The 13,717-nt window shown below is 43.3% G+C and overlaps 1 protein-coding gene across 1 annotated transcript; it reads right to left on the reverse strand.

Annotated features, from left to right (window-relative positions):
• Positions 1-9,010: 9,010 nt before the first annotated feature.
• On the reverse strand, positions 9,011-10,087 carry LOC147697770 (zinc finger MYM-type protein 1-like). The gene has a single exon (XM_086936137.1). It carries the CDS (start codon positions 10,085-10,087, stop codon positions 9,011-9,013), a length of 1,077 nt encoding a protein of 358 aa, XP_086792263.1.
• Between the last annotated feature and the right edge of the window lie 3,630 nt (positions 10,088-13,717).

Raw genomic sequence — 13,717 nt, forward strand, 5'->3', positions numbered from 1 at the left:
CCGTAATCTCTTGCGATGTGCAGTAAATGTAGTCATCCACATCCACCTTCTCCCTCTCAGAAGGGATGGGCAGTAACATGGCTGGGTTCAGAGTGCCATACTTTTTTTATGGTGACATGTGGTGCAAACAGGGTCAGTTCGTAACCAGTCAGACGTGTACTGGTAAGGTGCTGTGTCTTTGTTCTGTTCAAAAGTATGTCCACAGCATGCAGGACCATGACTGTGAGATCAGTGTCAAGGACGAGCCCTGCCGATTGTCGAACAGAAATGGCCACCTCTGTGGCCTCTCAGACAACTCTGGAGGGCCTGGTGACATTGTCCAGCAGAGCAGAGAAATAAGCACATGGCCTTTGCTTACCTCCAAAGGTCTGTGTTAAGACAGAGAGCCCACAGCCAGCCACTTTGTGTACATACAGCACAAACTGCTTCCGGTAGTCTAGGGTGCCAAGCATAGGTGCAGAGCAAAGCGCTATCTTTAACTGCTCAAAAGCATGCTGAAAATCATGCATCCAGGGCAGAGGTTCATGCAAATCTGAAGTGGTTAATTGCAACAAGGGCTTTGTTAGTAAAGCGACATTAGGGATCCAGTGGCGACAATACGAAGCAATACCTTTAAAAGCACACACATCACATTGCGTCTTAGGGACAGACTTCTTAGTTATAGCAGCCACACGCTTAGGTGTTAGTCTCCTTCCATCCGTCAACAGCAGGAGACATAAGTAGGTGGCCTCCTGTCGACAATACTGACATTTAGAAAGAGACACCGTATGTCCTTGATGTGCCAAATTGTTCAACAATTTAACTGTACTCTGTCAGTATCCTTCTTCCGTGTCATAGGCAATGAGGAGGACGTCCACATACTGAAGCAATACGTTACCCAAGGGAAGAGTGAGGGAGTCCAACTGGGCTTTCAAGGCTTGACTATATGTACTTGGACTTTCAGAATAGCCCTGAGGAGCTCGACAGAATCTGAAACTTCTGCCGTCCAAGGAAAAACAAAAAGCAACAACAGGTAACTGGGGAACCACTATCTTGTCCACAGCACACAAATCGATCACGAAATTATAGACATCAGGGTGGTCATCTGGTGAACCAGAGGGTGGCCTTTTTAGAATTGGAAGAATAGGGCTATTGCACACATTAGTACTCGTTTCCTCAACCACACCAGATGCAATCAGATCCTGTATAATTTTGAGTAGGCCCTGTTCCCCTGCCTGCGGAATTTTATAGTGGGAAAGGCGAGGGAGGACACCATTGTCCTTAAACCTGATGGAAACTAGAGGTATCTTTTACAGCCCTACATCTGTGTCACCCGTAGCCCATATTATTGTTGGCACCTCCCTAAACAGGAAGGGGCTTGTCTTTAGACAAGCACTGCTTAGAAGTCACTACACTTGGACCAATAGTCATATAGACGCCATCTGGAGCGCACAAAATGGCCGCATGTAACTTTTTCAACTGAATTTCTCCACAATTTCGATGTCAACAGGAAAGGTGAGTCTACGGTAAAGGGGCCAAATCAAATCAAATAGGCTTTATTCGATTTTAGTAATATAAAATCACAAAAGCAGACATTAAAGTTAAAAACATTTAAACACTCTTAAAATAATTAAAAATGTTCAGGTTTTTTGCCCTCCCAGGAACTCATTTTCCGTAAAGAGTGCCAGGAAGTATAATTAACTCAGATTTTTATAGGTGAGGAGGACATTTTACACATTGTGTAAAGCTTGTGAAACCATCACTCACAATTTACTTAATTTGAGTTACCAATAACAGTTAACCACTAACACACTTACTGGCTGTAAGTTCACTTTTAAAAGAACTGACCATTGCATTAACGCTGTAAAAGCTATCCAAAAGTTGCAAATGTAAGAAGGCTGGTCGACATATCCTCAATCACCCTGCCTTCAGAAGAGGGAGGATCCATCTCGCTCTTTCTTTTGCATATAATGTACAGAAAAGTACCACGTGCATTGTAGATTGTGAGGATAGGTCGTCACAGGGGCAGCAACATAACTCTCTTGACCAGTCGTTTCTATTATAGTAGCTAATTAATCGATAAAAATCCCAAATCTAAAACGCGTTAGCACATACCTATCATAACCATTTAGACAACATAATAAATAAGGTTGAATTTGATAAGATATTAAAATCAATTTGTGCTGGTCAACTGTTTGCTTATTAATTTCTAGCACAAGTCTGTTTTCCACCAGGTGGTTCATACACATTTTTTTAAACTCTTTCCTAGTGATAGAATTAATTGATTCAGGACAATTATAATTCTCGGGATGACCAAGATCACACATGCATTTGTTTATATAATTTAACCAGGGGATCTTGATCGCATATTTCCGCTTCATCTGAGATCGGGCGCACAACTGGTACACCTGAAAAGCCTACCAAAACATTATTTTGGCCAGACAGAGCTGCCCCGGGACCAGTGAATGAGAAACAGAGCTATTCATTGTGCCTGTATCCACCAAGAATTGTTTTGTTGTGCCCTGTAGATTAGCAGTGATATAGGGTCCACGCTGGTCAACAGGTATCTGGACTGGTCCCCCACCCTGTTCCTGGCTGTCCTATCACATCCAGTCACATCACCCAGATCATAATCATCATGGTAATATTGATGCCCCCATCGGATCAAAATAGTTCTGCTCTGATCACTCTGGTTGCTCCTCACCCTCCATACATACACATTAGTGATTGATATTGTATATATTTTGATTGTATCCCATATTCTGTTGCTCCACTCCTGCGGCTTACATGTAGTAGATAGCATTTTAAGTACTCCTTTGAATGATTGCAATGTTCTTTTCCTCTTTTTGTTTTTTTCTTTCTTTTCTTATATACCACAGCTAAGCAGCAAATATGACCTTACTAGGCTTGAGAGTCCATTGTATCTCTCATTTTGGGAAAAACAACCCACAATTTATGGATATGAGTTTGCTTTTTTGGTGATGGGCACTAGACGCACTGTACCAATACACTCTGAGCTCATTTACAAGCACATTGCACAGCCGGTGAGTCACTTTTTTTGATGCACCACCAGACCAATGGGCTTGGCCACTTAAAGTCACCCTGCATGGCTTTTCATGGCTTTGTAAATATGGGCCCCTTTCATGCATTAGTCTACGTGAAACGGGTGTTCCATGGATGTTGCTGTGAGTGTTCCCATGCAGCATTCATGGAACTTTACACTTTCCCAGATTTACAAGGTTTTGTAAAGCTGGGAATGTGTCAGAATCCTATGCCTCCCCACGGGATGTATAGTAGTGGTGTAACAAGGAGAAATACTTTTATTTCTCCTAATTATTTCTATGCAGCACACATAGAAAGAGGAAAATGCCATTAATTATTGTTTTTGTACAGGAAGGTGTCATGCCACAACACAGGCACACTTGCAAAATGACACACGGGTGCCTGTGCTAGCACATGGCAGCCAATTATGCACTAGTGCAGAGGAAAGCACATGGATGTGTCGTATTGTTGTCAATATGATGCATTCATGTGCTTTGAGAATGACAGTTTGGTGCAGCAAAATGACTTGCTGTGCAGCGTTATATCATTTTCTTCTAAATGATGCCCTAGGTATCAAAATATTGCCCTACTGTCTTAGTGTGATGTTAATTGAACACTTCTTATCTGTATTTTGTTCTGTATTTTGTAGAGCATCATGGACCCTGTGATCTGTTTGGCCATCCCGTTCCTCTTTGTTCTTACCTTTTGAGAAACCTGTAATATTGTTTTTCCTTTTTGATACAGAGTGACTTTTATTTTTTGGTCCTCATGTATGCCTTGGAAATAGGGTCTATCTTTTTCCAAATCCCCATTCCTCGCTGGTTTTTAACCCTATCTCGGAGGGCACCAGAATAAAGTTGATTGTGCCCTTCTGGAGTTAGTTTCATCTCTATTTTTCTTGCACTCTGCCCCTCACTCCTAATGAACATCTGCTCATCATATGAAAACACCTCTCTACACCTCCCTATTGGGGAGTTGTAGCCCACACCAAGTACCTTGCGATCCTGGTGTGAGGAGGGAACCCAATGATGAAGCATGTCACCCTTGGGTGAGCGAGGGTTCTTGTCTTTAAAGAAGCTCTCTTACCTCACTGCACTCTATGCTACTAGACTCTGCACCATTCCTCTCTGCACCACTACATACTAGGCCACTGCACCCTACACCATTGTATTCTATGCCACTTTACTCTGCAACACTGCACTCTACACTACTGAACGCTACGCCACTATACTCTACACTAGTGTATTCTATGCCAATGCATTCTACGACACGCTACTCTGCATCACTCCACTCTATGCCACTGAACTCTACAGCACCCCACTCAACCCCACTGCACTCTATGTCACTCGACTCTGCGCCACTCTACTCTGCGCCACTCTACTCTGCGCCACTCTAGTCTGTGCCACTCTGCTCTTTGCCACTGGACTCTTCCCCTCTGCACTCTACTATGCAACACTCTAATCTATGCCACTGCATTCTACAATACTGCATTGTGTACTGCTGAATTCTATTCCTCTGTGCGCAATGCCATTGCAGTGGCAGTTGTCAGAATCCCTCTAAACACATAATATTGCTATTACATTGATTTATTCTAATATTTCCTTCTCTCATTTCATTTTTCAAAACATTTCTATTACTTACCTGCACTATAGCACTAGTAACAGCACAATATATTGTCTTTTTGTACATAAACAAGTCATAACACTTGAACAGACTTTCTGTAAATTATTGTACAATTACTCAGCAAGCTATAACTAACAACAAAAATCTTCTTTATAATTACTCACATAGGCGAAATCTAATACCTTAATCAATGCTTGTTTATTTGTACGTGTACTACTGGTATAACTGTTGGCTGAACACACTACAGCACAAAGTGCACATGAATGTGCTTGAACAGAAAACAGACTAGATAGCACATAGTGTGTATATAATATGTATGGAGGGCGGCCTCACCTTCTAGATTTTTCCAGCTTCGGACACCAAATGAGCATGCTGGAGATGGTGACAGTCCTCGCAGCACAAAGCGCACGTTCTGGCAGCAGTGGAAGAACCACCGCAAGAGAATGCCTCAGGTCTGGAGTGTGTTGAGATTGTCAGGCAGGCTCAGTAACACTGCATCCGGGGCCTATCCATAAGTTTTAAAACAAATTACATCTTCACTCTGTCAAAGACGCATTGGTTGCATCCAGTAAAATCACAGCTAAACTGCTCCTTAACCCCACATACAGATGTGCATCGTAAGCATAAAGTCTTGCTATAAACCACTGGCACCAGTCACTCGTGACCTAAGCACCTTGAGGCTAACAAGATTAGTTGTGTTATAACAATATTGAAGCAAAGTAAATGCTCAAACAGTCCCTGTGAGAAAAATGAATGCGCCCTTTAATTTGAGACACCAGTCTCACCTTGTTTTTGAGACATTCTGCTCCTGTAGGACATCATTATTGTTAGAAATGGGATCTCTGGTTGGCTAAGGCTTGCGCCAAAGCCAGGCAGAGACTACCACTCTACTCAGGGCAAGGGAGTTGCACGCTAAAGATAACTCCTGCTCACCCCCTTGGTAGCTTGGCACGAGCAGTCAAGCTTATTCCAGTGGCGATGTGTAAAGCATTTGCGCAACACACACAACAACAACATACTAGGCACACCACCGTAAGGAGCCCGAGCACCGACAATGTGCTCCAATCTGGGAGCCCCTACGATGTTGCAGCTGTCCTCTAGTGAAACGGGGCAGCTGTGGAGGGATAGCCACACAACAGGGAAAAAACCTGGGCCCCTCTGGGCCTGTCTAAAATAAATGCGACCATCGTTGAAGCCACGGAGGGGCATGGTCATGGAGCGGATGAGGGCCCACGCGTGAGCCCGGAGCTTCGCGCCGACCCCGGCACATATCCTGATCTGGGACACCTGTGAGAGCCCCCGCACTCCTGGAGCGGCCGGATGGCTCGAATGAGGTACAAAATTGGCGCCCATGCCAGAAGAAGTTTTATAAACTTTATAAATAAATAAAAATGAAACAATAAATAAGTAGCGCACGGGAAATGCACTGTGAAGTAGCCGTCTTGTAACTTGTTGCGGGAGTCCGGCAGAGGGAACGGCTGCCATAACAGAGACTGGGAACCCTAAGGGACCGGGCTTGCCTGCTGTCGGCGCATCCCAGAGAGCAGGCTGCAGTCACGGACAGCCGCGACCGGAGGTCTGAGAAGGGCATTGGAGGTGGCAGCTGTGCGAGGAAGACCCCTGCAGGAGCGTTAGGAGTAGGACTGATTGCCCCAGGTGACGTGCTGAGATGCCTGTGAGTCAGTCGGAGCCCAGCTAGATCGGAAGACCGGAGGGGCAATCCGCTGGCTGAAACGACTGCTGCGAGTGTGCTTGCTAGGCGGCGCGTTCAGCTCAGTGAATTCAGGACATGCCTGCACTGAGGGGCTAACAACCAGCATGGACTCAGCAACCATAGCGGCGAGGAGGCATTGGAGGGCTCGCTTGACTGCCCATGAGAGGGAGCTGGTGGTGCGCATGAGGGCGGACAACAGCAGTGCAATGCAGCAGTGCAGGGGCATCTCGAGAGTACACGGAACTAGAGGTGTCGGAAAGGACTCTCACCACCTCCCAAGATAGCTGGCGCACTTCTCCCACGGACGGGCTGCTGGGAGACTGGTGGGTGGCAGTGTGAGCCGCCATTCTGAGTTTACAGATAGCTGGGAGCGCCAGCTGTGAGACATAACATGAGTGGTGCACATGGGTGCTGTTGGAAGGGGGGGGCTGGCCTTGGATGGGCCTCGGTGTGGGAACTGTGGAGTGAGGCGCTATCACGCTGTAGGCGGCAGCACAGGGGAAATACAAAACGCAGGAAGGTGTGGAGGTAAGGCCCATGAACATTAGGAAAGCGGATTCTGCAGCGCTGCTAGCGCTAAAGAAAGTTATGCCCAGGTGACTGGCACATGGAGGGCACACTGGGCAGTGGCGTAACGAAACTTGAGGGGGCCCCCCTGCAAAGCACATGGAGGGGGCCCCCCCCGCGGCGCGGCCCACCATGCCTCCCCCCGGCGGCGCGGCCCACCATGTACCACTTTGCCCCACCACGCAGAAATCTGGCATATTTTGCTTTGAAACCTCCAACATTTAAATATAATGCCTCTATATTGTCTTTCTGTAAGTTCTAGTGAGAAACACTCTCAACATACACGCTATGCCATTGGCAACAATCCTGTCACAAGCAGATAATTTAACTGAGGCAGCAATCAGAACAATCCCAAGGAGTGATACTATTGTCTCATGAACTGCCTATGGCTGAAGAACAAAGAACAACTATATAGGGTCTGATATAGAATTGACAATACCTTGAAACTTTGAAAGAGAAACCCAAACCTGTAATTCCTTAAAAACTCGACTGACAATATACATGAGAAGTACAGCAGCTATAACTCAGTATCCTGCGAAAGTCAAGAGAAATAGACTGTTGAATTATGTGCATGCTACACACTAGCGACTGTCAAGGGTTGTGCATGATAATAACGTGAACTGAGGAAGGAATGTCAATGATAATGTCTTTATTAGTAAGCACGGCAAAACAGGCAGGCAAACAAGCCAGGCTGAGGAAGAAAATGGTTTGGATGCTTCAGAACACTGATGCAGATGTTTGTTTTAATTTATCATTTCTGTAGTGTAAACAATGACTAAATAAAAGATTAAAAGTGCATGTATTACAGACAAGTGCAAGCAACACCATAAATAACACTGTATGTAGAATAAAAACAAACCATATTAGCAGCAAGTACCTAATGACAATCTATACAAACTTTAGTTGGTAAAGGAAAAGAAAACGTGCAAATACTTTCAAAGTGCAAAATTAAGCAATCACCAGTCCAGCAATATACATAAATCAAGCATGTTTTGCAAAACAATCCAACTTTCTTCTTGCATCAAGGTGAACATACTTCAAAGTCCATGGTGAAAACAAGTCCAGCAGTATGGAAAAATGAAGCCAGGTTAGTCAAAGAATTCCCCGTTTGGTGTGTGCATAAAGGCACATATATTTCAAATCAACTGATAAACAACAACTACAGCACATGCAATAATCAAACCAGTTTAAACTAACCATTTCCTTTTTGAAGGCTCAAATATTTTCAAAGTGACCATCAAAACAGTAACAAGTACAGCAGACAGCAAAGCAGCATAAATAAATTAAACCTATTTAGTCAGAGTAATTCCCTTTGTTTGTGCATGAAGGCATAAATATCTCAAAGTGCCTGGTAAAGTTATAACAATTTAGCAGCATAAACATCAAACCCAGGCACTCAAACAATGCCCCTTTTATTTTTGCATAAAGGTGCAAATAGTTAAACGTGAGTGATAAAAACAACAACAAGTTTAGGAGCATAAACATTAAACCAGTTATGACAAAGTATGCCCCTTTAGTTTGGGCATAAAGGCGCAAATATTTAAGGGACCAATAACAAGTTCAGCAGCAAAATAAACAAAGCTGTTTACTCAAATATTGGCCCTTTTGTCTGTGCAAAAGAAAAGTGTCAAGGGGGTGCATATATGTCAGGTTCATCTGAATAAATCTCTTCTTGCCTCTATAAACGCATACATGTTCAGAATTCTGAGGTAGGGTAGCCTATATATAAGCGAACAATATTTAAAGTCTGATATACTGGCAGAATACTATATTACTTACTGCTTCCAGCTTCCTCATGGCACTCACAGGACAGATACATGAAGAAGGAACAGTACTTGCAGGAGCCTGATGAAATGTATTGCAGAGTTTTAAGGGTGATACAGCTAAAAACAATAGTTAGAGTGAACACAAGGCTGAAGACTGCTTACATCAGGAAGAGTGACTGGCAAATTAGACTGGTGGCTGAAGGCTACTAATGCTTGGTTCACTGAACTGGAGAGATGTACTGGGCTGAAAGAATGTTTGCCTCTTGGCCTTTCTTCGTGCAAAGTCTTCTTTTAAAGCTTTCACATTTATTTTTCTGGCTCAATCGCTCTCGATGCTTAAAGTTGCAAGCCCCGACAGCCTTTCCTGCGTCATTGTGCTTCGGAGGTAGTTTTTGATTAATTTTAACTTTGAAAATGACCTTTCTGCACTGGCTACAGTAACTGGAATTGTTAGAAAAAGTTTCAGTGCTGTTGCAACATCCAAAACACTGGGCAGAATTGCATGGTTTCGCAAAAATAAAAGGTCAGCCAGATCCTTTATTGTGCCACCTGAGATAAGTTGTATTTGTTCTTTCAACACTGCCTTGAAAGCGATGAGTTGTTGTGGAAAGTCTGGGGACAAGTCTTTTTCATAATGAGCTACCAGGGTCATGGCTGCTTCAAACAACTCCTCCTCGCTAGCTCTGAGGATTTCTGAAGGCATCATGAAATGAAAGCATTGGATTATGGTGTTCATACCAGCAAAACGATTTTGTATCTGATTTACAACAATATCTATGTTAGCATAAAACACAGACACCTTAAAATTGTCCTCAGGATTGCACAGCCTTTGGTCTTCACAGAGTTCATCGAAGTGCTTTTTTTTGCGTCGTGGTCGTTTTTGAGTGAAATGCAATTGAATTCCCCATGCAGCTGCAAGTAAAGATGCTGAGCTTTTAACATCGTCAAACTGTTCTCTGAAAGTGGCAAATGTATTCGCTGCAGTACTTAACATATTTGATGCTTGTAAAAGGTCCAGATCTTTAGACTGAAGCAGTTTCGACACAATATTTATTGTCTCCAGAACTTTGGAGTGGATTACAACCATTACCACAAACTCAAAAGTCTCCATGCACTTCCTAAGACCCTGAGCTTCTGCGCGCTCCTCAACCTTTTTCGACTGCAGTACAATTGTAGTGAGTGCTTTCATGATGTCCATAAAACGATAGCGTACAGCATGGAGAGCATCATGTCTGGATGCCCAACGTGTTGGACAGAGTCTCTTCAGTGTTGGCTGTGAATGAGTTGTGGTCTCTTTTATAACCGTAAGAAGTTCCCAACGTTTGATGCTTTGGCTGAAAAATAAATAGACTTTCTGTATAATGTCATAAAATTCTGCAATTTCAGGAATGTGCATGCAGGCATCATTCAAGACTAAATTTAGGTTATGAGCAGCACAGTGTACATAGACTGCATTGGGTTCTTTCTGCCGTATTCTGGTTTGCACTCCACTATATATACCACTCATTGTGCTGGCACCATCATATCCCTGACCTCTACATTTATTAAGCATAAGCCTTTGCCCTCTACAAGCTTTACAAGTTCTGTTGCTATCCCCTCAGCACTTTGGTCTGTAATTTTATAGAAACCAACAAAGCTTTCATTAATTTTGATTTCAGTTGGAATGTCCTCAGTGTTAAGGCACAGTGTCACATATTGGATGACCAGGCTTAATTGATCTTCTTTTTTAATGTCCTGCATTGTGTCCATTATAACGGAGTAAAATGGTGCATTTTTTATTTCACTTAAGATCTCATTTTGCACTGTATTTGAAAGCATTTCAATCAGCTCATTTTGAATAGCAGGACTCAAGTGTTTAACTCTACTCTCTCTTGTGATCAGATGGTTTAGAACAGGATCATATTTGCTCAAAAGTTCAATGACTGCCAGAAAGTTCCCACCATGTTTTTCGTCCAGTTTTTCTCTATGTCCTCTGAAAGGTAAATTGCGAGTTGACAACAGAAGTGTTACATCGATGATCCTACTCAGAATTTGTGTCCAATAGTTGACCTGCTCTTTGTAGTCGGATTCCAGTTGTGTATCGATCGTCTCATCCTGCCTCCATCTTCCATGTACAGCACAAGCCGCTAAATGTGAGTGTGTCATTTCATGTTCTTTAATTTTTTGAGATATGCCTTGCCAATCTTTTATACCATTAGCCCATGCTTGCTGATAGGATGAAAGTTTTCTATCTCCAAAAAACCAACAAGGTTCACAGTATGCACTGTCCATTTTTAAAGAGTAGCACAACCACAGTCTTGGAGTCTTATCTCCAGTCCTGTTTTCCTTGTAGTAGTAGTTTGTGGAAAAGCACCTGTTTTTATTATCTCGTGGGAAGGGTCCTCTAGGCTTGCATGGGCCACTTGCAATGACAAACCTTCGTACCTCGGTATCATGCCAAGGTTTGTCTAAAAAGTTCCCTCTATCACTCGGGTACAAATCCTGGCAAAACTGGGTACTGTTTGATTCTAGTTCTTCTAAGTCTAAATCTACATCCTTACTAATAAGGTCTTCACTTTCTTCTTCAACGTTTGGCAATACTTCAGAAACAAGCAGCACATTTGAAGGTTCTTCACGTTCTTTTGATACATCTGGTGCACTTACAATTTCAGCACTTCCTTCACTTGGTTGTAATCTTAGACTCAGCGATTCGTCTGCTGATGGTATAGCCTCAGTCTCTGAGCTTCCTTCAGTCACTCGTAGCAGTGTAGGCCTAGCTGGTGTACCTACAATTTCTCCGACCCCTTCTGTAATAGATTGAGGCACTGCTGACACAGCTTGTTTACTTTTGCTTTCTATGTTTCCTGTAGTAGTAGTTGTTGCCTGCAGTGCTGCCACAATTGGTGCTTCAATGCTATAAGGTACATCTGTGGTTTGATCAGAGCACTGTAATTTTTGGTCATGTGGAGGGACCAATTGGGATTTTTGCAAGGCTGCTTTGTCTCCTGTTGATGAGGTAGCTGCATCGTCTTCCGGTAATGATGCATGAGATGATGATGCGTCATGATGACCTGGAGACCTAAACATAGAGTCAATTTTCATAAATTTGGCTGTAAACTCCTCTTGTTTTGATTTAATTTGCCGCTTTTGAGCACCGCTTAAATACTTTCTTGGCTGTTTGCTCATTTCTTTGATTAAAATGTAATTGTAGAAAGTCAATGTAGTAGTAGAGTCCACGAATATGAAGGTAGAAGTAAGAATATTTTGTGTACACCACACAGATTGTAATTGTGGGTTTTCTTTCACCAATACTGCCTAAAAGGAAGGAAAATACTAAGCATTATAATTAAACACTACGGGAGCTTAACCATACTAAGTTATCATGTACAGAGAAGTAAGGGATACTTGAAGGCAGGCACTGGAGGAATGGATGCAAGAAGGTGAGAGATGCAAGAGAGGAGAGGAGTTGGCCTAACGGCTGGGGTGGTCGACCTCGAATCTGGGGAACTGGGTCCGACTGACTCTAGGCATGACGCTGAACATCCTGTGAAAATCGCTTAATCTCCCTGTGCCTAACAAAAATGAATGTGTCCTCATGTAACGCTGACGCAACTTGTGCGATGTAAAGCGCTCTGATAGCAGATATCTTCGGGTCAAGTTCGTGCGATCTAAAACTCAGTAAAATAGCAGAAAAAAAAACAAGAAGGAAATAGCGGAAGGCATGGGATTGAGGAGGTAATCACTCATCAGTTGGATGAGGATGGTGAGAGCGAAGAATGCAGGACTGTCTTGAAGGCAGATGCAAGAAGGCATTAACTGAATGGACGGCTGCAAGGTTTGTGTGTCTTCTGATGGCATGTTTCTTTTTGACTTAAGCTTAGTATGGACCTTCACAGTGTGTATTTCTTTACCCATTGCAAACATCTAAATCCATTCTGAAGGATTCTATAAATCCGTGCGGTTTGACACACCCTTTGATATTTAAGGTGATGATAAAACAAGCACTGCAAAGCCAATAGGTCTGGCCTTGGCAAGCTTGTGATGTTTTTTAAACTCATGCAAAAGGCATTAAAAGATCGAAAGCAATAAAATGTAACAGTGCTAAGGTCTAAAAGTGGTGTGCATATGTCGACAAAAAATAATTAAACAAGCATTGGCATAGCCAATAGGTCTAGCCTTTGGGACCTTATAAGTATTTAGTTATGCAGCAGCAGCACAATATCCTTACTGCAACAACATTAACTGTTGCATGGCTAAACACTTATAAGGTCCCAAAGGCGAGACATATTAGCTATGCTAATGCTTGTTGTAGAGTGTTTTAGATTCTTAGTTGTAGACAGTCACTGCTTGGGAACATGCGAGGCACCCCTTAAGAGTGGTGATGGTGTTTAAAACACCCACACACACAGCACTCATGATCTCTTGCAGCCGCCTCTGTGGCTCATGGTATACTCCTGTGGTTGCAGTGCTCTGACAACCACATTTTGTGCTCTTTTGCACCTTCGTATATAGCTCTCACAGAGGGTATTCACTTACGATCCCTAAACACCCCGAACATATTAGGGCAGTCTTCTCTTGGAGATCTACAGGCTTCGTCGTGACCCTCGGATACCTACAGACATCTTGAGCTACTGTGCTGTCTCTTCTATGAGGCTCATAGTGATTAGTGCACACCCTTATCTCCATGAAAGTGGACATTCCGTGTGCTCTTTGCCTCTCTGAGACTCTGTGTCTAAACTTCGGAATCCTGAACACACACACATACACACACACACACACTCACACACACACACTCACCCACACACGCACACACACACACACGCACACACACACACACACACATACACACACACACACACACACACACACACCCACACACACGCACACACACACACTATGTTCTCTAAGGCACCCTTCTGTATGGGACCCGCTGGGTGAAATGTAAATCCCATATTACCAAAACCCATTCTCTGTATCCTTTTAAAGACTTAACAAGTCAATTCACGTTCACCTTTGAACCCTGAACTCCTACACACATACACCTTCC

Source organism: Lissotriton vulgaris, chromosome 8 (assembly GCF_964263255.1).
Source record: "Lissotriton vulgaris chromosome 8, aLisVul1.2, whole genome shotgun sequence".
Lineage (NCBI taxonomy): Eukaryota > Metazoa > Chordata > Amphibia > Caudata > Salamandridae > Lissotriton > Lissotriton vulgaris.